The sequence below is a fragment of the Alosa pseudoharengus genome, unplaced genomic scaffold, assembly GCF_046254945.1.
Source record: "Alosa pseudoharengus isolate Yale_2024_CS ecotype anadromous, Long Island Sound unplaced genomic scaffold, YU_APseudo_1.1 YU_APseudo_1.1_scf_15, whole genome shotgun sequence".
Lineage (NCBI taxonomy): Eukaryota > Metazoa > Chordata > Actinopteri > Clupeiformes > Clupeidae > Alosa > Alosa pseudoharengus.
In genome coordinates this window covers 16,691,798-16,719,297 of record NW_027468620.1, presented here as the reverse complement: position 1 = coordinate 16,719,297, position 27,500 = coordinate 16,691,798, and the positions used below count along the sequence as shown (strand labels likewise).

General features: G+C 41.9%; 1 protein-coding gene across 1 annotated transcript in view; it reads left to right on the top strand.

Moving 5' to 3' along the window:
* cdh23 (cadherin-related 23) overlaps nucleotides 1-27,500 on the top strand; it is a 243,160-nt gene that overhangs the window by 1,950 nt on the left and 213,710 nt on the right. The window contains exon 2 of the mRNA XM_076285746.1: nucleotides 7,837-7,911. Within this exon, the coding sequence (XP_076141861.1) occupies nucleotides 7,837-7,911 (75 nt within the window). The remainder of the gene's footprint in view (nucleotides 1-7,836; nucleotides 7,912-27,500) is intronic.

Below are 27,500 nucleotides of genomic sequence, written 5' to 3'. Positions count from 1 at the left end.
CCGCAACAATTGAAGGTCCTAAAATTCTATGTTGAATTCAATGAACCCAGATATTCTTTAGAACGTTCATTTTGCAACATTCCCATCACACCGGTGTGATGGCGCACCTTTAAGGGTCAAACACAGGGTGTCAGGGGGGAGGAGTGTTCAAAGGGCTAAAATCCTCTACCTTCCTCTATCCTCTCCCACTCTTCCATTCATCCCATTGGACAGGACTTGTCTGTGATTTAAAAATTCACTTTCAGCTCTTCAATGCAACCACTCAACAAGCTTAGAAAATATAGATTAAACTCATACTGAGTGCAGTACACACACCTTTATGCATGCATTCACACACACACACACAGTCCCCATACATGCATCCATGAAATAAATTGTATTTGTATTTGTATTTGTATCCAATTGTATTTTTTTTAACTTGTATGTATGTATGTATGTATATGTGTGATATATGTTTATATTATTAATTGCTGCTGTACCATAATTTCCCCTTTGGAGATGAATAAAGTAATCGGTAACACTTTACTTGACGGAAATATTTCGGGTCCAGCACTTCCAAACAAAGTTACAAATCCTGAAAGCCGCCAATGCAAGCAGAGCAAACCAGGCAAATGATGAAACGGTGCCAAAGGCCAATAAATACAGAATCATCTCCGACATATCTGTACAACTAAGGAAGAAACGAGATTAGGGCTGGGACAACGCGTCGACGTAATTGATGACGTCGACGCAAAAAATACGTCGACGCAAAATATGAGCGTCGATTCGTCAAGCATAACGTGTGCTGCTAAATATTTTTAATTTTACACCTTCAGTGTTTTTCATACGTTGACTAATCTGTGGCTGGGCACCACGAAATCAAAACCGGCCACCACACATTGATGTTCTATGTTGTAGGCCTGCTATTTAAATTAAAGATAAGATAAAATAATTTCATTGAGCTGCACTTGCCACTTACTCACACAGCCTTTCCTCGCCCCGCCCGCTCTCTCTCATAACGAGCCCGCTGCTCCTCCTCTGCATGTGCATTTAACAAAATATTCACGATTGTTGAAGGATTGTTGTTGCCACATAGAAGCACTGCATAGAACACAGTGGGCTACATTGCTATTAAATCCGCTTAGCATCGTGACCATGCTGCGCAAATTTGTTCAAAACCGCTGCATTAAAGTTAAAGTAAACTCTGCTAAGGTCTTATCACAACATAGTACATTGAGGAGACTAAACGAAGTTAAGTTACAGTATGCAATCAAGCAGTAACCTTATCTCAAAGCTAACGTTAGAATACTGTTTGGATGTCAAGTTTAGCATGCTTACTTGCAGCTGCTTGTATTACTCATGCAGGGCTCATTTTATTGACTCTGTTTGCAAAATCCAGATGGAAATGGAAAAGTGTTTTCCAAGACTCAAAAGTGCTTGTCCAAAGGAGAAGTACAAACTGTTATTTGAACTACGTTATGAATTGCATTCACACATGATTCCCACAAGAACGTCTTAAAATGACTAACTGAAACTTTATTGAATGCTACCTCTGACTAAGAATACATTACTTTGCACTTGTAGTTACTTGCACTTCAGTCTTTTATTTTGGAATCTTAAGAGCAATAAACATATATTGCAATGTTAAATAATTCATGTTTTTTCATTCAGATATGTAAATAAACATGTATAAGTTGCTATTAGTGAATTAATGGGGAGATAATCGATAATCGAATCGAATCGGACTGAAAAAATGAATCGTTAGATTAATCGATGCATCGAAAAAATAATCGCTAGATTAATCGTTTAAAAAATAATCGTTTATCCCAACCCTAAACGAGATGCATTCTGGCCTCTGAGAGAAAAATTACACGCGTTAAATATTACAACTAAGATGAGGCATCCAGCTGTTATGTTAGTCTTGATTGGAGATGAAGAACTAAGATTCCCTACTGTATGCGAAGCATGGGACCGCCTAAGGTCATGAGGCAGCTAAGTGAGCGAAAAGAAGGGGTTGAACTGAACTTTTTTTTTTTCTTTTTTTTCTTCTACCCCTCTCCCCCTTTGAAGCTGGAAACCCTACTGGAGAACAAAAGCTATCTTATTTCATTGGTAAACATTGGTATTGTATCTCAATCCCCCCCCCCCACACACCTATTGGGTTTACATGGACAACTAGGGATATTGAATTTTTTTATGTTGTGGTTGTTGGTGGTGAGAAATATGGGATACCCAGAGGACTGAACTGATGTCTAATTTAAGTTATAATAAGAACTGTTAATATGTTCCCCTACATTTGTATAATTTCCCTTCTCTCCCTCCCTTCTAGTTTTCTTTCCTGTCGTGGGGGGGGTTGGCCCAGTGTGTACATGGGTGTGTATGTATGAGTATTAGTCATGGTGTGTGTGTGTGAGTATGAGCCGTTGTGTGTGTGTGTGTGTGTATGGAGGGGGGGGGGGGGGTTGGCCCAGTGCGTACATGTGTGTGTATGAGTAGCCGTGGTGAGTGGATGTATGTGTGAGTGTGGGGGGGGCGTGTATGAGCCTTGTGTGTATGTGTGGGTGGGAAACATGTTTACTGACTGAGTGGGAAGGGGAGGGGCGGGAGGTGTGGAGAGTGGGATGTTAGAGCTGCGGGGGGAGTACTTGCTTTTTGTTTGTTTGCATAAACCCAAATGTGCTATGGTATAAATAAGGTACAGTACCAGGAACATTAAGTCGATACCAGAATGATGTACATTTCTTGTTTTGTGACTGTATGTGTTGATTGTACTTCTGCCAAGGTCCAGGGAAATAAGCTTTAGGTTGATTTACTATAATTAATATGTACATTAATTTTGATTATAGAATGTAGAGATCATGGCCCGACGCAAAGGAGGGGGTAATTTAAACCTTAGTAAAGTATGCTCTTTAAGGATGGAGCCTTAGGAGGGTATGGGTTTAAGGGTTGTAAGGGGATGGGGGGGGGGGGGGGGGGGGTAGAGTAATAAATGTCTGTGTGTTTGAGCATGAATGGATGTTTATGTGTGTGTCTTTTTTAATTTTCTGTCTTTTTAATTTAGGTTGGGTTCAATTGATAGTAGCTAGGGGAGCATTACCAAGTAAATTCAATAGACTATTACTCTATGGCTCATAAGAATATTGCTCAAAACTTTCCGAATACAATACAAATTGCAACTTGGAATGTAAACGGGTTACAGGAAGGTACAAAAAAGCATAAGGTCCTATACCACTTACTGTAGGGAAATTATCCTCTGACATTGTCTTTCTTCAAGAGCTCCATTTTAAAACAGGCCAGATAGAGTATCTTAAGAGGCATTGGGTTGGGGAAGCCTTTGAAGCAACATCCAGGAGCAGAGGGGTGGGCATTTTAATAAATAAAAGGCTATCTTTCAAATTAATCTCACAACATCCAGATAAATATGGCCGATACTTAGTAGTTAGGTGCGAATTGTTCGGAGAGATTTATACTCTTATCAATATATATAAACGTCCTATCTCTGATATGTCTTTTCTGAGCAAGATACAGACTGTCTTGGATAGTGCACCAACCGGGGTTATTATATTCGGAGGAGATCTGAACAATATCTTTAGCTCAAAGGACAGTTCAACAACAACTAGAAAGGTACAACCACCAAATAAACTCCTTAATTTCTTATCTATTAATGATCTTCAGGACGTATGGAGGACATTACATCCTAATACAATAGATTACACACACTTCTCACATGCACAAAATAGCTATAGTCGAATTGATTATTTGTTTATTTCGGGGACTGAATTAGACAGAGTGGTAACAAGTAAAATCCATGATATTGTAATATCTGATCATACTATAGTGACATGTGTGCTGTCCCCAAAAGAAAACATAATGTCTCACAGGATCTGGAGAATGAACAGGAAGTATTTAATGGACACTGACTTTCTGAAATATGTCAATAACCACATAGATCTATTTATAGAAACGAATGTAAAAAGTGGGGATCCCCAGGACAGACCGGGTATTAACATAGTTTGGGATACTTTTAAGGCATACCTAAGAGGAATTATGATCGGATATGCGTCAAAAAAGAAAGCAGAATTTGATAAGGAATTAGATAAAGTGAGAGAAGAGATTAAATTACTCCAGAGAGCACATAAGACCCAAGCAAATAGTAAAATTTATAAAGAACTACATGAAGCTAAATTAAAACTGGACAGCCTATTAATTAAGAAAGCAGAGGACTTCAAGTTTAATTCTAAAAAAAATAATTATATAGCTGCCAACAAATCAGGCAAACATTTTACCTCTTTAATAAAGAAAGTTTTAAAAAGACTATAGTTCTAAGAGATGAAACCTCAAACAAAGCCCACACGAGTAATCAGGCCATAAATAATGAATTTAGATCATTTTATGAAAAATTATATACGTTATGTTGGAGGTATATAACTTTCCAGTAAATTTCAGGAATATGATTAGAACCCTGTACAGGTCTCCTAAAGCATATGTACATACAAATGGAATTCTATCAGAACCCTTTTCAATAACTAGAGGCACTGCCCAAGGATGTCCTCTCTCACCATCATTGTTCGCATTGGCAATTGAACCCTTGGCTCAAAAAATTAGAGAGACAAAAGAGATAAGAGGTATTGAGATAGGTAAAAAACAGTTTAAGTTAAGCTTATTTGCGGATGATCTATTACTATATTTAAGCAATGCAATCACCTCAGTTCCACACGTAATGAAAATAATTACAAACTTTTCAGAGATCTCAGGTTATAAAATGAACATGGCAAAAACGGAGCTGTTGTCAATAGACTTAGAAAAATTCACACAATTTCGGATACAGAAAAAAAATATAAAATATCTTGGAACTTATATTAGCCATGAAAAGACCCAGCTGTATAAAGATAACTATCTTCCACTTGTGAAAGACTTTAAGAAAGATGTTAGGAAGTGGCAAGATTTGAAGATTAATTTAATAGGAAGAATAAACCTCTTCAAGATGATGTGGCTACCGAAATTCTTATTTAAATTTCAAAATATTCCTATAACGCCTCCTAAAACCTTTTTTAAAGAGGTAAATTCGATAATTTCTTCGTTCATTTGGTCAAATAAGGCATGTAGATTGAAAAGGAAAGTTTTGTACCACCTAAGAGCAGAAGCGGGTCTTAATCTCCCTAACTTAGAGTTTTATCATGTAGCAGCTCAGACATTTTATATTGATCGTATAATAAATAAAACAAATGAAGATCCATGGGTAGACAGAAAACAATCAAGTACAATGCAACAGTTTACTGTTAGCACCTTTTTCCAAAGACAACATTAAATCAACAAACTTTGTTATTAATAGTACATTAAAGGCATGGAATAAGATAAAAAACAATTCTCCATCAAGAAATAGGGCTTCCCAGGCACATACAAATATGGAACAACCCATCAATAAATATACAGAGCACCCAGCTATACTGGGAAACATGGATAAAAGCTGGAATCCAGCGGTTGTCAGATGTCACAAATTACGACTCTGTTGCACCATTCAGTGAATTAAAAAGTAAATTTAACCTAAAAGACACAGAAATATTTAGGTACATGCAACTGAAGAACTGGATGACTAGGAATTTCGACTTGGGAAAGGAAATCAGCCCTGAAATGGCTAAGATCTTAAGCCAAAGTAACAAAAAGAAGAAATTGATCGGCTCTATGTACAATTTATTGATAAGCATGGAAAGCAGTGATGTATTACTACAAAGTATATACAATAAATGGACTGAAGACCTAGAAGTTGATGATACAGAAAAATGGAAAGAATGCTTGTCACTAACATACAAATTAACTACTAATGAAAATCTGCGATTAATACAGTTTAAAATAACGACAAGAATTTATTATACGAGAGATAAAATAAGCAAGTTTGATAACACATCATCAGATAAATGTTTAAAATGTAACCTGTATGGTGATTCCCTCATGCATGCCTTTTGGTACTGTAAAGGAATTAAGAAGGTGTGGGAGAGCATAGAGATTTGGTTATCTAAGTATACCAACAGAAAAATCATATTTTCTCCAAGAATGTGTATTTTTCAGGAGATTATGAATGCTTCACAACTTTTATAGTAAAGTGACATTCGATGTAGACTTCATAAGATATTCATGAAATATTTACAAAGGCTGGAGAGATTAAATTAATGGTATCCGGGTTACACAAATACGATGTTGGACTTTTATTTTGAGAAGTTGTAGTGTTACCAAGTAATCTATCTATATATCTATCTATCTATCTAGATGTATAGAAGCCCCTAGTGCAAACAGTGGTACCTAAATGAATGTAAAGGAGCATCTGCTGCCATACTTGGACTCCCATTCAGGCAGTTTAGTGGATGAAAGAGGCTCCTCAGCAGGCTGACTAAATGGGCTTGCTGGGGAGGCTGGGGTGCCTGGCGCTACTAATCTCACAGTGAGCAGGAGAGGATGAGCACCAGGGCGTCATTAGCAACCCGGACCACTGGCAGTTAGGATGTCATGTCTGCTGAGCGTCTGTGTGTGTGTGTGTGTGTGTGGGGTGGGGGGGGTGCATGTTTATGAAAGAAATAGATTGTGTGTGTGTGTGTGTGTGTGTTTGTGTGTTTGTGAAAGAAAGGCAGAGAGAGAGAGAGAGGAACTAGAGTGAGTGACTGAGAATGTGTTTACGTGTGTGAGAGGCGGGAAGAGAGAGACAGAGTGGCGAAGACCGAGTGCCACGTTCAAAGCCCGGAGTCGAGGAGTGATTCACTCTTATCAAACGGCGCAACATCAAACACTCAGCCCTCCTACCTCCCCTTCCCCTCCCTGCTCTGAACTGCACCCGCAACCCAGAGCGCCTGATCAAAGGCCATCAGCTCGGTGCCCTCATCCGCCGCACAAAACTGCATGTAACCCAGTGCCCTGGCCAACAGACAGACAACTCCGGGTTTCTCTGTGTGTGTGTGTGAGTGTGTGTGTGTGTGTGATTTGCGCTTGTAATTTTCAGGACCAGAGCCCTCTCACCTACTCACACAGACACACACACACACACACACACACACACACTCACAAATACTTTTAACACGTGTGGATATTTAATCAACAAAGGCTTTTGTGTCATGTGTGACACGTGTGACAGATCTTTGCATCTGGTGTTGCCCTGAGGGAGATTACTTAGGGAAGTGAGACACACACACACACACACACACACACACACTCTCTCTCTCTCTGACACACTGACAGAAAGACATTTACATACTGACACACTCCCATAAATATGCACACAGTCTCACATTAGCGCATAGTCCTGCTGGGAGCGAATGTATTGATTTAGCAAGTGAACCTGTGAGATTTGCTCATTAATAGTGTGTACTTGTTGTTTGGGATCAATACTGTCTCCTCTCACTGCTCTCACCAGTGCCCCTGCTGGTCAGATGGAGAACAGGACCCACAGGTTTCAGTGATGCGCTAAAGCAAGGGTATCGAACGGCAATGACACACTTAATGTTTTCTCACAACATCTCTCTCCCGCGGCTCCCTCTACCTCTCCACACCACTTAACCTATGCCCCAGAGACTGAACACACACATCTGTCTCTCTCTGTGTGTGTGTGTGTGTGTGTGTGTGTGTGTGTGTGTGTGTGTGTGTGTGTGTGTGTGTGTGTGCGCGCGCACATGTGTGTCTGTGTGTGTATGCATGTGTGTCTGTGTGTGTGTGTGTGTGTGTGTATGTATGCGTGTCACAATACATACTCTCCAGAAAGACCTGATTCCCCTGGAGAGCTACTCTAATTTCTCTCTCTCTCTCTTTTGCTCTCTTTCTCTTTCTCTCCTCTCTCTCTCTCCCTCTCTCTCTCTCCCTCTTTCTCTTACATAGCCTCCAACCAGCCGCCACGCTTCCTGAACTACTTCTTCCGGTCCTACCTCCTGATCTATGAGAATACGCCTGTGGGTAAGTAGCAAGTTTAATGCCTGAAAATACAGTTCACACACACACACACACACACACACACACACACACACACACAGACAGACAGATAATCATTGATCTGAAACCTTGATGGTTTTAGTACTGATTAATCAGTGTATACTCTTCCTGAACACAATCCAAAAAGCCAGGTTCTGATTAAGTGATACTGTAGTCTTTTGCAACACTTAACCAGTGATAATGAGGTTTAGAGTGTAATCATTATAGGTGTAAAGTAAGGTATGAGCTACACCAGGCGAGTAACTGAAGCGTTCCGTTCCCGTAGCGTCTGCTGCAATGGAAGTAGCTACACCAGACGTGATAGCGATGCGTACATTAGAAAAAAATAGACGGTGTAGCTCATACCTACTGAGTTACATTTACTCGCATTACTGTATTGAGTACCTGTAGTTTTTTGTGTGTATTTTGTATTTTTTAAGTCGTTTTTAAAATCAGTAATTAAAATTTTACTTGATTACGTTTTGAGTGAAGTATTGCACTTCACTACATCATAAATCCCTTTCATTAATGTGTAAAAAAAATTATGACTAACGAAAGCTGAAAGGGAGAAAAAAATTGCGCCCGGAACCACTACAGTAATAACGGTCAGCATGTAGCCTACCATAGGGAATGAATCAAGCTGGCGCCAAGTCTTTCTGAAAGAGATGGAGATGGAGGCGGATCACGAGACCTCAGATTACCATAGACAGTAAAGGAAAGTGTATTTTCCGCTCTTTCAATGGGTTCTCTCAGTTCGATTGCGAAGATATTCAAGCATGGGTTTTCGTGTTTTAACATTTGCGCTCACCTTTCTTTGGAAAGAAGTTTATTAGCAGTTGTTTCCCCTCATTTTGATCTCTCTCTTTTTCTTGTTTTTGCCTTTGATTTTTGATAACTTGACTTGGCTTCCTTGGAGAAAGACATTGTAGGGCCTACTGGCAGCACAACAATTAGCGGTCCACTACTAGTGATGCTCAACTACATAGACAAAATGCGATCCCCAGAAATGCAGTAATCCATTTATGAAACGAACGTACGACCTAAAATAGGTGTAGGACAGGCATACGCTCATTTCCAAGCAAAGCATGGCATTCATCAATTTGAACGTGAGCGATGGCTTCGCTCGAGTCTAACATCTCAACTGTGTACGCAAGTTTTTGAGGCGACATAGCACAGAGCAGCAGTAATCGGCGGAGGATTGGAAAGTAGAAGAGTTGAATTCATGGAATATCTTGGACCGAGGACTTTTCCTGCACATTTGTAGCCTACTTTTCCCAATGTAGCCTGTTATGTTGACATATGTGATAGCTTAGGATAGCCATATGTGGAGAAAATTACTTTTGCTTTGGAAAGCGCAAAAAAAAATCATGGGGCAAATGGCAGTTGTTATATGGTTTTGTTATGAATGTATTTGTAGTATGATGTGTACTCTCTGCGAAAATAAAGTATGTTACATTTAAATCGCTATAGTTTCCCGGCTTTCTTGATGACACTTTTCTAGCTGTCAAAATGAACAAGGTTCAGCTGGGCTTTTGACCGTATTATGCACCTCCATGTCGTAAATTCTAGGGACGAGGCCTCTGAAATGAGCATGTATTGGGGCGTGATATCTAAATCACACTTGTTTTTAGCCGCCACATTTACCAACACACGTTCATTCTTACACTGGAATTGGAGTGATACGAATTTTTCTTGAATCACACGTGAGCCTTGTCATAAGATGATTCCTGCGTTCAGATTTGAGCTGGTTTCTATGCTTGGTTGATAAATGAGGGCCATTGTGTGTGTGGGGGTGGGGGTGAAAGTGTGCATAGCTGTCAACATTGAGCTTTGAAAATAAGGGAGATTTTCTGGGTTTCTCACGCAGAATACGGGAAAATGTCAACATTCGTCCTACAAACGTTGGAAGGGTTGCAGTATTAGTCCGTTTCGCAATTGCAAGCTTGTGCATTGGTCAGCTAAACAATACAACAAAGTAGCCTACTTTATTTACGCCTAACAACAGCCTATATTAATTTGGTCAAGTTTATACAGCCCTAGCAAGGCTAAAGTTCTGTAATCGATGCCCCTGTGCGCTGTCATTCTCTCTCCTGCGCAAACAAAATGTGTGGCCATACACTATGCAGGTGGGTGGTGTCTAGAAGGGATACAGCTAAGGGTTAGGGTTAGGGTTACTTCCTGTCCTGATACTGTTTATTTCTATGGAGATTTCACTGGAGATTTCACTATCTGTTACGTGACTTCCGTTGTTAGCTGTATCCCATCTAGCCACAACCATGCAGGTGCCACTGAATCGTGCTCTCACGACAACCACGCCGTCATCTTAAATAGTCTCACTGTCGCCTTCAAACAAGCAAAGCGATGCTTTGAAAATGTCTGTTTCGTTGGAAGGGCAAGAGGGTAGCAACAGGACAACAGTACATAGACTGACAAGTCCGATGGTAGAGCTAATGTTATGAGATTGTTAAAATACGGGATATTTACGGGAAAATATTAAAACGGGAAGACAGCGGGAAAAAGTTAAAATACGTGAGAAACCCGTGTGTGTGTGTGTCTGTGTATGTGTATGTGTATGTGTATATGTGTGTGATTATGGTAGCTGCACACCAGATACGTGAGGGGGGGTGCATCGCTGACAGGTGGAGCCTCTGTGGAGACGAGCGAGCCCAGGCAAAGAGGTGAGGCAAGCGGATGGAATCCGACACTCACTCCCGGATCTGGCACCGATTCACACCCTCACAGAATTATTCATTTGCACAGAGATCTTGGCCTGAGTCCTCAGTAACTAGTTACTGTCTCCTCTGGTCTGAGGTGAAAGGACACCTGAGGTCAACGGGCACATAGGTGTCTGCTTCTCTCTGACTGTTAGCTATTCACCATAGTGTCATACTCAATTATACTGGACTATTTGAACTTTCTGACACTAAATAAGATGCATGCATTATCATACTGGATATGTAACCATCCCACCTCTTTGTAACATACACCTAACTAACTTATTCATTTATCATGTAAACAGACCTTACTGCTCTGTACTGACCCTAGGCAGATGGGTCAGGGCCTTGAGTCGTGGATCTGCTCCAGGTTTCTTCCTACATGTATCTCCAATTCTAGGGAGTTTTTTCTCTCCCCTGTTACTCATGGGCCTTCTCTGATTGTTTAACACTCTGTAAAGCGCCATGAGACATGTGCAATGTTTTGGCGCTCTATAATTGAAAATTGAAATTATACTTCAAAATCTCCCCATGCAAACCCCATATGTGTGTGTGTGTATATATATATATATATATATATATATATATATATACATATATATGGAAACTATGGTCTCTTGGGGCTTATTGCTTTTCTAAAATGGTTACAACAGATTTCATGAAATAAAGGCACAGAAACCAGAAATGTTAGATAATCTAATAATTCTTATGCCAAGAAACATATTTCTTCTATCAGAATGGTTGCCAAACATGTCAAGACGCAACAACTCTAACTTTTATATCAATGTGTGATGGTGCAGTAATATTGAATGAAATATGAAGGGTTGCACTGGGTGTTTTACGATGGCAATGAACACGATTCAGCCAAACATAATTAAGGACCACAACTACTCGTTTTAGAAGAAATGGTTTGAGGTGGGTTTTAATAGCATCACACGCACACACACACACACACACACACACACACACTGCTCTGTGCCCTGGTGCACTTCACATCAGAATCAACTGTTGGTCAGGTTGTGGTTGAACACTGCTGAAAAATAACAAAAAAAACCTCCCGATGTTTTTTAAAATGAGACTTGACACTTGTGTGCATGAGTATTTGCACCTCTAGACATCTAGTGTGTTCCAGTGTGAGTGTGTGTTTGAATGTGTCTGCAGTATATTTCTGTATGTGTGATTCTGTGCACCTGTGTGTATGTCTGTTTATATGTCTCTGTGTATATATTCATATAGTTGTGTGTGTGTGTGTGTGTGTGTGTGTGTGTGTATCTGTGTGTGTATGTGTGTGTGCCTCCACAGGAGTCAGGTTAGCTGTCCATCAGTGAGCAGAGCACATGTGTAGTGTATTTAATCAGTTTTGGGGGAGCCATTTGATTGACAGGGCAATTTGAGGGTGTCTGAGTTTTCATCACACTCGCACTGCTTTAATGGGACATTGCATTAGGAAAAAATACACACTGGGGTTACCCGGCAGGAGTGGCGTTATCAGCCGCCAGACCATCGCCTCTCTCTAGCACTTCCTCCTCTCACGCTGAGCATTTAGTGCAGGAGCAGCAGGTAATATATCTGGGCTCCTATCCTACTGTAGGTGTGTGTGTGCGTGCGTCTGTGTGTGTGTGTGTGTGTGTGTGCGCGTGTGTGTGTCTGTGTGAGTATCTGTGTGATTTTGTATTGGGTTTATGATGTGTACATATGTGTGTGTGAGTGTGTGTGTGTGTGTGTGTGTGTGTGTGTGTGTGTGTGTGTGTGTGTGTGTGTGTGTGTGTGTGTTTGTGCTCGCATACATGCCCTACATGTATATGCATGTGTATTGCTCTCTCTCACACTCATACTCACACTCACACACACTCACACACACACACACACACACACACACACACACACACACACTGGCATACATTGCCAAACCAGTATAAACCATAACTGGGAAAGGCTTCCCAGAATCCTTATGCTCAGCCCCTCTCAGTAAACAGGTTGGAATAACCTGTGGATTCCCTCCCCTAACAGAGGCCTGTTCGGCACATTAATGCACACATATGTGTCTGGGGCAGTTGTGGCCTACTGATTAGGGCTTCGGGCTTGGAAACGAAGGGTTGCCGTTTTGATCCCCGACAAGTGGGAACGGCTGAAGTGCCCTTGAGCAAGGCACCTAACCCCTCACTGCTCCCCGAGTGCCCCTGTAGCAAGGCAGCTCACTGCTCCAGGTTAGTGTGTGCTTCACCTCACTGTGTGTTCACTGTGTGCTCTGTGTGTTCACTAATTCACAGATGGGATAAATGCAGAGACCAAATTCCTTATATACGCCAGTATACTTGTCCTAGAAATCTGAAATTTACATCTTACATCTTTCACTGAATCTTCCCATGCCATATTTCACTAGTACAACTCGTATGTGAGCACATTCCTGATATTTCTGATGCTGTTGTCATTCCCAACACTCCCTGCGTTTGCTGCGGCAGTATCTGTATCCTCTCGGCACGACTCCTGCCGTCCTTCCCAACAGGGTCCTGCTCTGATTGGTGGCCCAGATTTTCAGTCATGTCGGACCCCTTGATGGCTTGTTCAGAGGCCGAGTGGGTGGAATGGGGTACGGCGGGGGAGGGGGAACGGGAGCGGGGAGGGTGTTGATGAGTGATTGGACGAGGCCAATTTGTCAAGATTATTGTTTATTGGCCTGGGCCGATGTCCTCATGCAGGAGGACTTCCAGAACATTCTCACGCTGGCCACTGAATCAAACACAGGGCAGCAGCTGCCAGACAGACAGAGAGAGGGGAGGGGGGGCTTAGATAGAGCAAGGGAGAGGGCGTGAAAGAGGCACATTGAGAGAGGGAGATCTTGTTTGTGTCTGTGTGTTGTTGGAAATTTGTGAATGTGGGAATGTTTGCAACGTTGTGGTGTGTTGCCATTGTGCCCGTGAGAAAGAGTCTGCTTGCACTGGTGCATTTGCTTTGGCTGGTAAAGCCAATTCATACTTTTGTAAATTGTAAATCGTAAATTGTAAATCAGGTTTCTCGGCCAAGTATACTTGCGTACAGTATACAAGGAATTTGGTCTCAACATTTATCCCATCTGTGAATTAGTGCACACACAGAGCACACAGTAAACACACAGTGAGGTGAAGCACACACTAACCCGGAGCAGTGAGCTGCCTTGCTACAGCGGCGCTCGGGGAGCAGTGAGGGGTTAGGTGCCTTGCTCAAGGACACTTCAGCCATTCCTACTGGTCTGGGATCGAACCGACAACCCTCCGGTTACAAGCCCGAAGCCCTAACCAGTAGGCCATGACTGCCCCTTTTTCCCACCCACCCACCCATCCTCCTCTCCACACGCACACATGTACACACGCACGGACACACACACACACACACACACACTCCCTTCCCCCTATCCTTGGGTACTGTATCTGTGTCTCTTTTTGTATCTCCATGGAGAGCCCATGTTTTCCAAATAACAGTTTGGCAAGTGACTTAATTACACTAATTAGTCAATTAGCTGTGAATGTTCTCGGCGCATTCATCTGTTTAAATGACAAAATATTTCAGACACACTGCACTGTGTAAAGGGCAGATTTTAAATAATTGTAAACTCAGGTTCCTGAAGAAAGCTATGACATTTTTCAGCTCCAGGTTCTTTGCAGACGGGCAACCAGAGGCTGCTAAGGAGTATGACACATTTACTAACAGATTTCACTAATTACCGCATGAAAGTCTCATTGCAGAATAAACATATTACCTATTTCAGGATAGACGCATTAAATAAATGCCTTTTTGCTAGCTTTTAATCAACCCTTGCTTTTTTTAGTCAGTATATGTGTTGACTAAGGGAGAAATGTAAACACATTTACTTGGTCTTGTGTACCTTCATAGTATCTGTTGATATTTGTAACTTAGGGCTGTATTTTGCACCCTGGCGCATGGCGTAAAACTCGTTTTCCACCCGGCGCTAAGTTTAATTCCTTATTTTGCACGTTTATTTTTCATTTTTTTATCTCATGATGAGTAGTTATTCACCATCATTTGCAAATTGGTAATGACGGTTAAAAGTGATTAGGGGAGAGGCGAGAGACACGTATGGAGCACAGCTGAAGACGCACTGTCACGAGATAAGCAACTCCTCTGCAGGATAAATGTTTTTTTATTCAGTCATTTGAGCAATATTAGGGTAAGTGTTGCTTTTTCCAGCCTATGTTTTCGATGGTAACCCATTGTCAGTCAATAGTGAAAGTAACTTCATATAACTGTCTTGTCGTTGACTGACACCATGGTGAAGTTAGTTTCACTTTGCTAATGAGTTCAAATAATAGAGTGCAAATGCGTGAAGGCTATGCTAGGTTTTAGTAAAGCATGGTTTAGTGGAATGACTATTCCATACGGTCTCGCAAGCAGCCTCCTTCAAATGCGCCGTTGAATGTCAAAATACCGATGCATTTATTTGACATCGTGCTTTGCGCCGGTAAAGGGAATGACCGATGTCATTCTCATTGGTTTAAATGATGTTATACGCCCCAAACACACCCATTCCATGACTGATTAAAAAACCTAGGAACACCTTGTTGCGCCATGCGCTCGACGTTTGATAGCGAAACCCTCCCAATGTGGACTGGACATCCTACTAAATTTGAATAAGCTTTTGACGAGTGACGACGCGCTTTTGACTGTCATGATAGGGCCCTTAATTTTGGTCATATTTGGAAGTTTTACAAGTATCCATTTGTGCTGCAGTTTCATCATCAGTTAATTTAGCGCCCACTCTGACCTGGCTTCTGCTGCTGGTGTTGTCTTGCCTGTCCTGGGCCAGGCCTGCAGGTGAGCTGATAGCCTCTGATCAGGTTTCCCCTGCAGCCTTCACTACATGGTGACAGTTGCTATGACGCCTGTCAAGGCAGTTGCAACAGACTGAAGGATGGTCATGATGTAATCGTCAGCAAAGAGTGTTGATTGGTCAGTGTTTGGCTCATGATAATATTATATTTTTGTTTTTGTTTTGTTTTGTCTTTATTGCACACACTTTGCAGAGAACATTAAAAAACATAAATAAAGCCCCAAAAGACAATACATTTACAATAAGTACAATTCATAACATTCAATTCAACAGTATCATTGGAAAAGTGAACGAACTTATAGACATTTGTGCTAAGTTCCCTAAGGAAACTGTAAAAAGTTCTTCATCAGGTGTGCCTGGGGTGAATGTGGACAAATAAGGCTAAAAGCTATCATCTGAACTTGATCTTTGGACTTGAAATGCTGTGAGGGACTTTGATTTTGAGGCCCCATTGAATCACCTCTCATACTCAGTAATGTATTTCACAACAAGGCACATAACACCTCGGGCTATCTTTCAGTGAACAATGTAACACCCCTCAAGAGACAAGTCCTGCAGAGGAAACGGGCCACATCTAAAGCCAATGTGACTATCAGTGTTTCAGCCCAGTGTCACACTGGCATCATAGCTGGATGGATTGCAGATCTGGGTTTATAATGGATCAGTTTGTGACAATGGTGGAATGTGTGTCTGTGTGTGTGTCTGTGTGTGAGTGAGGGAGGGAGGGAGAAAGAGAGAGAGAGAGAGAGAGTGTCTGGGCAGAGCTTCAGTGGAAGTTGTGTCCTGCCAGCTGGGCTCTCCTGGGTCAGCCATGTTTGTTTATGAGGGTGATGAAGGAGCAGAGCCCTGGCAAACAGAACATGGATATTTGATCTGAAGAGTGGATCCCTCTCCTCTCCTCCCCTCCTCTCTTCTCTTTTCTTCTCCTCCTTTCCTTTCCCCCCTCTCCCTCCTTTCCTTTCCTCTCCTCTTTCTCAGCTCCTTAGCAAAAGTCCAGAGCATTTCAGTCACATGTCCGCACAACCTGCCCTGCTCAGACCTCATTGTGAGTGAGTGAGTGAGTGTATTTTTAACATGTCAAACAGGTGCTTATGTGTTACAATACATATCATGATATAAGTCAACGTCATGGCAGTCAACGTCATGGCTTATTAACTGTATTTTATATTTTATTTTACCTTTATTTAACCAGGGAAAAACACATAGAGATAAGTATCTCTTTTTTCAAGTGAGCCCTGGCCAAGAAGGCAGCATATGTTGGTATTCTGTTTTTTTTTTTTTTTACATCATATTGTGTCTATTGTCCAATGTCCAAATGTGTGCATTCCCATTCTGCACCCTCATAAGTTTTTCATTTATAACTTAATTGCTGTCATGGCTGATTATTGCTGGTTTAGTTAGCTATCTTACATTAATATATTATTGTTAGCTGCTTGACAATGTTAAACCAATGTCAACTGATCTATTATCCTATCATTAGTTTTCTAACATTGTACAAAGCAATAGAAAGCAAATGCATTATCCACTATGATGCATCAATTGTAGGCCACCTTGGCTAAATTACTCCAATATTACAACTTGCCCTTGTGTAGTGTAGTATAGTTTACAGGAAATTCAGACTCATATGGGAGCTGCATGCTGCAAGCAGGCAGAGTTGTGAGCAGCGTTGGGGGGGCGGTGACGATAGGCAGAGGGTGTAGAGATGCATGCGAGCCAATTTCAAAGCCATGAAGAGATGTCTTTCATGGACAAACATAGGGGTTAATCAGGGTCTTTAAGAGACCTGGTCCCATATCTGTCTGACTGTTACTGTACATGCTTACGATATACACAGTGTATGTTGGAGCAAGCATGCATGTGTGTGTAATGAAATGAAAATGTACTTTTGATGAAGTAGGTAATATCTATGTTTGTGTGTGTGTGGTTGATTTGATTGTGTGCATGTATGGTCATGATGTGAAAATGGTATGTATGTATGTATGTGCATGCTCATGTGCATGTGTGTGTGGAACATTAAAATATTTCTTCAGTGTGTGTGTGTGTGTGTGTGTGTGTGTGTGTGTGTGTGTGTGTGTGTGCATGCGCACCAGTGCCAGAGCCCTGGCACCCTGGGGTTGCCACGGTTACACATTATTAGGCTAAGTAAAGCAAGCTTGTTGTGTCAGGCAATGCGATGTGTAATTATCCCAGGGTTTGATTAAACGCTCTCATCTCCTAATCCACTTTAGCCCGATCTGCCGGATTAAAATCACTCTCTACGTGGCAATTAAGTGGCTCGCACAACACAACATTTATTTACGGATGAAACTATAATATCCTGCTCCGCTGGTTCCTTTCTTGCCGGCTTGCTTGGTGTACAGATGTATCAGTAATATGATTTTTTTGGCCCTCGAAAGCTGGTGTCATTCTGCATTACAAAAACACTATAGCGTCATAGCGAGTGAGTACGACTGTGCCGAGAGAGAGAGAGAGAGAGAGAAAGAGAAATGCTGGTTTCTTTTTGTAATGGATAGATTGGGTCCATGAGTTGCCAGCTCCCTCATTACCGAAGCGACTACAGTGTCTCCTGTGATTCTGTTGTGCAGGTAGCAAACACTTGTGTGATGCGCTGATGTGGGGGAGTGTTGAAAACGTGTGATGTGGATGTGAATGAGACATGTTTGGAGAGGAGAATGATATAGAGGCGCCTGCCTGATTGCTTTTGGCTTTGGGAAATGTGACATCTTTGCAGTTGGGAATGGAATTGATTTGTGTTTTTTGTGTGTTTCATACAGTTTTTTTCTTTTCTTATTTATTTGTTTATTTGTTTTTTCTAATAAGGGTGGTTTGCATTTGAGATGGTGGGATTTTGACACCTCCACTTAGAAGAGCTGCAAAGAAAAATTACAATATTATGAATGCTAAATGTAGAGGCACATTTGATGTGTAAGGGATCTCATATGAACACATTTGTATTTATTTTATTTTACCTTTATTTAACCAGGAAAGAAATCACATTCAGACAAATATCTATTTTTACAAGTGAGCTCTGAACAGGAAGCCAGCACACAAAAGTCAATAGACAACAGTGACACTCAAAATCAAAACCGAATCAAAATCAAATTAAAAACAGGAACAGGCAGTGAGACAGTTGATTAATAAATGACTAAATCAAGATTAAAGAGATGTCCCAATTTAAATAACCCAGCAATATGAGTTCTTTAGATGACAATTCAGCTAATACACATGACAGCGAGGAGAAGGCATGCTTGCCAGCCAGCAAAGTTCAAATGACCATCATCTCCATATTCTAAATTAATGACTATTAAGCTCACATTGTTTTGGATTACACAATGACTTAGGCATTGGCATGGCATGTTGACTCTATAAATTGCAATATCACCTCGTTTACTTTTCACACAAGTAGCTCGAAGGACGGAAGATGATGAATAACTGTATAAAAAGGCCTAGCCTAAATTAATAAAGATTAAGGCAAAACAAATAGCCTACAGTTGCCTAATGAAACAGGCCTACGGACTGATGCAGTATCTTTGCAACATTATTAATCTGTCACATATGCCTACGTTTGCAAAGAGGAGACCATTTTAATTTGATTCTCAATGAAACGTTACATTTAATTTACATGTTAACAATGAGTAGTTTTGGTTGTTGTTGGTGGCGTTATTGCATCCCTTTTATGAACGCAACATTGTTCCCTCGCAATTGGAAGCTCCTGTTGCCGCATAGGCGACGCATTTCAAAACAATATATGATTTATTTGTCTTTGTCCAAATGTTCTAATTTTGGCACTAAGCTACAACTACGTAACATTCCAATATACCAAGACCAAGGCTAGACCTATTTGGAAATTCCAAAGGAGTAAAAAGGCTCTTTAGGTCTGGAGCAAATCTCAACAGAGATCGTATCTTAACAGAGCATAGGCCTACACTGTATTCAGCTCATATGGAATGGGGAAGAAGGGGTTGTTTAAGAGATAAATGTAGCTGTGTATACAGCAGCTCATATTTAATTTTGTGTGTGTGTGTGTGTGTGTGTGTGTGAGTATAACTCTGTATGATTCTGTGGTTTTATTAATGAGTCTGCAGAACCCGCTCCCTACAGTACACTGTGGCCAAACTAAACGCCGGGCTGTTTTAATGAGCTCCTCCACTTTTCTTAATTCAATAATAATTAAGGAGCAGGAAGTCCCCCTGTGGCTGCGGCTCCCCCCCCCTTTCTGCATACTGATAACACCTGACTGCCACATCCTCTGCTCGGCCTTGATTATGCAGAGATGTCCCGTAGAGGCTACCCATAATCCACTAGTCCCAGCAGAGCCACGCGGCCCCAGATCACATTCCGTAGTGCAGGGCGTATCGCAGCAGCCTATAGGGACCAGGGACAGGTGCTGCTGCTGCAGAACGATAGGTTGGTGCAGAGCGCACAGGTTGGAAAAGTATGAGCTCACTGTCCTGTTGTGCTGTTATGAATTGAACGTCAAGGAAGACTTTTTCATGGTAACACACACAGTATGGTCACACTCTAAAAAGGTCCAAAAAAGAATACTGTAAGTGTTTCTTTGGAATTGTGTCATCATTGAGAGTGGGAAAAAGAGACAAATGGATTTGGTCATTTCAAATGACCCATCAATCTGCCGTCACAAAAATGACTTTAAAGCAGTGACACAGTAGCAAACATTAGTAATTACTGATGCTAAATCAATTACCCACTCACTGTAGGATTGGGTCAGAAACCTAATTGCTTTCAGGGTGAGTGAATGAATAGCTTTTTGGACAGGTATGTCAATGAGGTGTCGATTTATATGTGCTGAAGTGGCAACAGTTTGGATCTGGATGACTGACATGGGTGGGGATGTAATTCCACCAATGGCGACGCGACGGGGACATGCGGGGGCCGGGTTGCCAGAGGCTGCTTTGGCCGGTCAGATCCTGATGAGTTAATTATTCAGGCGGAGAGCGGAGATGGTAATAGCCTAATCTGCTCGCTGAACCACGGAGGCTGAGACAGCGCAGGTTTCAGCAGCTTTTGGCACGTGAGGCTTTTAAGTGGTTTTGTGTAGACACACACACACACACACACACACACACACACACACACGCAAAAACAGATACACACACACACTCATAACCATGTGTGCACACAGCACATATGCACATAAATATTACTACAGTTCCTATCTCTCTATCACTCTCTCTCTCTTTCTGTCTCTTTCTGTCTCCATTCCTCCATCTCTTTCTCTCTTTTTCTCCCTCTGTCTTTATCTCTCTCTCTCTCTCTCTCTCTTTCTCTCTCTGGTGTTAATTGTGTCCACAAAAGGGATTTCTCTGGCAGAAAGGGGCTTTGCTTGTCAGGCAGATTGAAGGCCTAATGGCTGCCGCTGTAATTTTATTTATTTATTTATCATTCTCCGGCAGCAAACAGCGCCTCAGCTTATTGTTTTCTGCCCGCCTGTCAGTCCAGTGGAAAGTTAAACTACCGCCAGCCCATTTGCTGGTTGGCACTTATGTCCGTAATTATTTATCTATATCCCTGGTGTGTTTGTGGACCTGTGTGTGTGTGTGTGTGTGTGTGTGTGTGTGTGTGTGTGTGTGTGTGTGTGTGTGTGTGTGTCATATTGTATGTGGGCATACTTGTGTGATTTTTTTTGGGTATATATATATATTTAACTTGTATGTGTGTGTATTTGGATCTGTGTATGGATATGTGGTGGGGGTATGTGTATGGATATATGTATGACTGTGCTTATTGATATGTGGTGGGGGTATGTGTCACTGTATTTAGTATTATGTGAGAAAGAGAGGGAGACCTCCCCTGTTTCTCTGTCCTTCTCTCCCACTTTTCTCTTCCTCCCCTGTTTCTCTGTCCTTCTCTCCCACTTTTCTCTTCCTCCCCTGTTTCTCTGTCCTTCTCTCCCACTTTTCTCCCTCTCCCCGATCTGTCTTACCGTCTCATCTGGTCTTGAGTCCAGTACTCCGGAGTTAGCAGACGGCCTGTTCTCAGAGAAGGAAAGAGACATGGGGGGGGGGGGGGGGTTGTTGAGATGGGGTGAGCAGAGATGGAGTGAAGGATGAGGAGGAAGAGCGAGGAGAGAGAGAAAGAGTGAGGGCAGGGAGCAGAGGTCTGTGGATGAGTGTTGTAGGGGGCTGGACGGGGGCCAAAGTGGCTGGGTCGTCAGCGGGAGATTTATCACTGTCCAAGAGCAGCTTAGAAATCCAGAGGCTGGCTCACACTCTAGACTCCCATCTCATTTGAGTGCACTGAGTTTCTCCTCTCTCTCTCTCTCTCTCTCTCTCTCTTTCTCTCTCTCTCTTTCTCTTTCTCTCTCTCTTTCCCTCTCTCTCTCTCCCTCCCTCCACCCTCTATACCACACCTCTCTCTCAGTTCAATTCAATAAGCTTTATTGGTATGACCATTTAAACTAATAGTACTGGTAAAGCAAAATCACAAACTCTAAAATCAAATTCTCTTTCCCTCCCTCTCTTATTCTCACTCGTCATACTCTGCTTCTCAGTCTGGCTCATAACACTCTCCATCTCTCTCTCTCTCCATCTCTCTCTCTCTCCATCTCTCTCTCTCTCTCTCTGACCTCTTTGCTTTTCCTCTCCAAAAATAGTGTACAGTTTTCCTAATGTTATCCTGTTTATGTACATTTCTCTCCTCCCTTCCTCTCATCTCTTCAATTACCCCATGCTTTTGGAGATGGTGTCATATGTACTGTAGCAAGGGAGGTGGGTGTTATACTGGATATGATGCACTCGCCTTTCACAAGACCAGCTGCATGTTATCGGCTTATTTACCAATCCTATTCCTCTACTTGTTATTCTCTTTCTCTCTCTCTCTCTCTCTCTCTCTCTCTCTCTTTCTCTCTCTGTCGCCCTCTCTATCTCTCTCTTTATTTTTCTCTTTCTCTCTCTCTCTCCCACTTCAAGGCCTTCTGGGTCTGCTGTGATTTTTTCTCTCTCCTCTCCTCCTTCGAACTCTCCCTCTCCGATCCCTTCATCATCGTCAGGAAGGGATTATCTCACCTGCTCAAGCCCCCCCGAGTGTCACTTAAAATTAGCACTCCTGTTTGCTCTCGTGAGGCCCACACTAACACGCTGTCCATACCAAGACCTGCACACATCCACTCGTTTCTCAGACTTTCTCCTCTTGTGTGCTTGATCTTTCTGCTTACGCCCTCTTTCTTTCATTTTCTCTCTCTCCTCTCCTTTCCCATGTCATCCCTTCATCTCTCTCTATTCCTCCTTTCGTGCTATTCTCGACTTAAATTCTCTTCATCCCATCACTGTTTATTTTCTCCTTTGTTTGCTTACTTTTCTTCTCTCCTCTTTTCTCCTCTTTTTCTAGACCTCTATTCTTCTCCATACTTCCTCTCCCTCTCTTTTGCATTCTTTCTCCCCTCTCCTCCTTTCCCTCTATTCTTCATCTCCTCTCCTCTCCTCCATTCCTCCTCCTCTCCTTGCCTCTTTCCTCCTCCCTCTCTTCTGGAAATAATGGTTTACACGCTCGAGCGGCCTTCGCAAACAGCCCATCCATCAGCTCTCTCTGCCGTATCCTCTACACCACTCACCGCCTGCCGGCTCAGACCATCATACCATCACCATCACCTGCACTGCCACAGCTACAGTCACTCACACGCATGCAGGAACATCACCAGCAATGCCAACATCAACACCCCACAGCTTTCTGTGTGTGTCTTCCACCTCCTTTCTCACCTTGTTTTTGTTTTTCACTTCCAAATCCTCTCCACAACTCGTTTCTGTTTTTTTTTTTTTCAGTTCTCTTTTTTCCCTGCTCTTCTCTCTTTCTGGAGGTTTCCTTAACTATTCCCCTCTGCTCCTCCCTCTCCATTAGCCCCCGCCAGCTACCTTCAATTTCAATTTCAATTTCAATTTAATTGTGCTTATAAAGCGCCAAAACATTACACATGTATCATGGCGCTTTACAAAGTGTAGACAATCAGAGAAAAAGAAGAAAAGAAAAGAAAAGAAAAGAAGGCCCATGGGTAACAGGGGCGAGAAAAACTCCCTAGAATTGGAGATACATGTAGGAAGAAACCTGGAGCAGATCCACGACTCAAGGGCCTGACCCATCTGCCTAGGGTCAAATACAGGACAGTAAGGTCTGTATACATGACAAATGCATATGATAGTCAGGTGTAGAGAATAGGACATGGTGTTTAAAGCCACCTGAGGTGAAAGTTACAAGAGGTGGGATTATTACATATCCGGTATGATAATGCATTAATCCTAATTTACCTTCTCACTACGCTCTTCTCCATAACTCTCTCTATATTGTTCTTTATTCTTCATTCCTCCTGTGTTGGTGTTCTATGTTGTTCTATGTTTGTTGATGTTTTTCATCATATTGTGTCCAGTGCTCTCTCAGAGAACCCTTAATCAAAGTCCAAATGTGTGCTTTCCCATTCTGCAGCTTCATACGTTTTTCCACTTTTAACTTTACCGCTGTCTCTACCCTCCAGTACACCCCACCCCTCTCTTTTATCGATCATCTCTCTGTATCTCTTTCTCTCTCTCCCTGTCTTCCCCTTCATCAAATCCAAATCGGAATAGTGTCTTCCAAGGTGACACTTTTCCCAGTTTCTCACAACTTTCAGGCATCAGCATCACAAAGCAAAAAAAAAGGATTCCATTACAGGACAAGGGTACTGTGTATCATGCCACACGTTTGCCAGACGCTTCACGCCAGTGGGAATAAAACACTAGCCATGACAGCTTCCAAATTACGGTCAAAAGAGAATGACTTCACATTCTCTTCTGTTATGGGCCATTTAACTGTAATTGTGAGTGCATTGCAAAATGCCATGAAATATCACTTTAGCAGGGGCATTTTCAGATTTCACATTGTTTTTCAGATATCCATAAAAGGATCAAACGTATCCACTGACAAATCCATGACTTTCTGAAATGACCTCAGAATAACAACACCATAAAAATGATAAAATAGGAATAATAATGTGTTGTGTGTATACATCGGTGTCAACAGTAGTCACAGAATTAAATCATGATCAAGTAGCTAACAGTGAAATGAAAGGAGGTGACTTTTGAAATCACAATGAAGCCTAGACACACACACACACACACACACACACACACATACAAACACACACACTCACAAATAGCCTACACACAGACACACATGCAAATACTTCCGTTCTTATAATCTGTGGAGAGATGAGATGTGCTGGCAGGTATTTTGCCTTCCCTCGTGCCAGTGTTTGTCCTGTTCTTCACTTCCTCACCCCTCCTCCTCCTCCTCTTCCTCTTCTTCCACTTCCTCTGGGAAGAGTCAGCAGAGCTGGGTCTTTGTTTTTTTTTTTGTTTATTGGGACCTGTATGCAAATGGTGAAGTTCTTAGTTCATAGTTCTGAGTGTATAAGACACTGCTAGTCTCAGTGTGCATGCTTCAACTATGAATCAATTTTTATTCATTATTACTGGCGATGTCTTTTTATGTGTACGTGTCTGTGCTGATATGCATGTTAGTTTGCTTGTGCATTTTTGCACATGTGTATGTTTGAGTGTATTAGTGCAGATGTGTGTATGAGTGTACTTGTTGGGGAGCATCTTGGTACATTTATTGTTATTTCTGTTAGTGTGTGTGTGTGTCTGTCTGGCTAAGTGTGCAGTGTGCAAATGTGTGTGTTTGGTTAAGTGTGTGTGTGTGTGTGTGTGTGTGTGTTCTTTGTGTGAGCTGTTTGGGTTGTGGGGACAGATCAGCTCACAGCAGCTGTTTATCAGGTACAGGTGGGCCCCTGCTGATACCCTCCGCAGCCACAGAGAGCAGCTAACCTGGAAATTGATGTTTCACATCAATGAGCCTCTCTTTGCTCCACTGCTGGGAGCATGCATGTGTGTGTGTGTGTGTGTGTGTGTGTGTGTGTGTGTGTGTGTGTGTGTGTGTGTGTGTACTGTAGATGAGCATGACGTAGGTGAGGCATGTGTAAGAGTGGTGTGTACCAGCTGAGGACATGGACATGTGGAAATGGCTGTTTTTAAGTTCATGATTGCGAGAAAATAGTAATGGTCTTCAGGGTGAGCTTACTTGTTATGTATTGTGTGTTTGTTGTGTATCTCACTTCCTCTCTCTGTCCATCACTCCCTCTCTGTGTGTGTTTCTCTTACTTGTGTGTGTGTGTGTGTGTGTGTGTGTGTGTGTGTGTGTGTGTGTGTGTGTGGTAGGCAGAGAGAGAGTGTGTGTCGATGTGAGTGTGTGTATATAAGCATGCCTGCACTTGCAAGCTGCTGTAAGCTAAGTGTTATTGTGTAAAATCTGTTGAATGGCACCATTATTTTTCCCCCGCCATTCTGTGAGCTGGATGAAGAAAGGTTATCATGTCCTTTGTTTGAAAGCTGACATTTGTTCTCATAAAGGCCATGCCATCTTTCCCCTATGGGATTCATCCATAAGATCTGAGTTCGGATTACTGCTCCCACTCTGGAACTTTGCCAAAATACCACACATTTTGTTTGTCTGTTTTTCGCTTTAATTTTCTGATGTTTGTGTTAACTCTCCATTCCTCTCCTATTGACCCTCTTCCCCTGCTTTTCTCTTTCCTCCATTCCTCCCTCCCTCCATCGTTCCATCTCTTATTCTGTCACTCTTTTCTCTTTCCTCCATTCCTCCCTCCCTCCATCGTTCCATCTCTTATTCTGTCACTCTTTTCTCTTTCCTCCATTCCTCCCTCCCTCCATCGTTCCATCTCTTATTCTGTCACTCTTTTCTCTTTATTGTTATTCATTATTCAGGTTTAGTGTAGCCTACCTTACCCAGACAATCATGTTCTCGATTCAGCACTATCTGCAAACACAATACTTTTCTGCTTTTCTAATTTGCTGTGTCTGGGTGTATATCTTATTGTTTGTGTTTGTGTTTATACTGAAATACAGGGTGGGGGGGGGTGGGGGGTGATTTAGTGATTGTGTGTATTTCTGGTATTTATGTGTGTGTGTCTCACAGAGGAGAGGGTATTTGACATTTAACAGACTGTTGTGGCCAAGCTTCCTTTATACATGTGTTTGTTATCTTTGAATTTTTCTCCCTCATGCAGTATATTGTCATTATTATAACTTATATATTTAAGAAATTATGTTTATTGTATCATGTCTCCTTGCATAATTTCATTATAATATGCTATTTATTACATATAATCATAATGTGTTTTTCTGTAGCATGTATGTTCTAAATTCATTAATTGCCAGTGAACTAATGGCTATAATGAAAAGTGTTAATTTGCCAAATTTTTACCATTTCTGGTGTCCAGAATTATTTCAAACAATGAATTTATGACCATGAACAAAGTTAGATGTCTGTAATTATTTGAAGAAATTGGGGAAATTTGCTATCTTTCTCAAAGTATGAGGGGTCTTTCCTGATCTCTTGGGCTTCACAACCTCTCCTCTGACCCTTTGGTGACCCTCTGACCTTTAACTTAGCAAAATGGCCCACTATATCATCCTTTAATCTTTCAGGCTGTGGTCTGCTCAGAGGGCACGCCCCTGAAGTCACAGCCAAGGTTTTACACCAAAAGCTATTAGTCCAGAGAGAGAGACAACAAAGGGTGTGTGTGGTTCTCTCTGTGTGTGTGCGTGCGTGCGTGTGTGCGTGCGTGTGTGCATGAAGAACAAAGAGAGAGAGAGAGAGTTCTGGCCTTCACACCTCCCAGCATGCACTTCTCCTCCAGTCCCAAGTCTCTTTACAGCCTGGTGTCAGATCCATCCTCATTGTAATGCTCACTATTTCTGTGTGTGTGTGTCTGTGAGGTGATTTTTGGTTAGTGAAACTGATGTGAGTTAAAGAGGTTTTGTGCAGTTGCTGTCCTGATTATTTGTATGGCTGCTGCATCTAACTTCGCTGCAGGTTGATGAAAGTGTTCTGTTCTGTGCATGGTTTTTGTTGTGATTGTGTGTCTGCATATATGCGTGTGTGTGTGTGTGTGTGTGTGTGTGTGTCTGTGTCTTTGTGTGTGGCAATGGTTGAGTGTGTATTTGTGGCTAGATCAGCCAGCCCAGCTG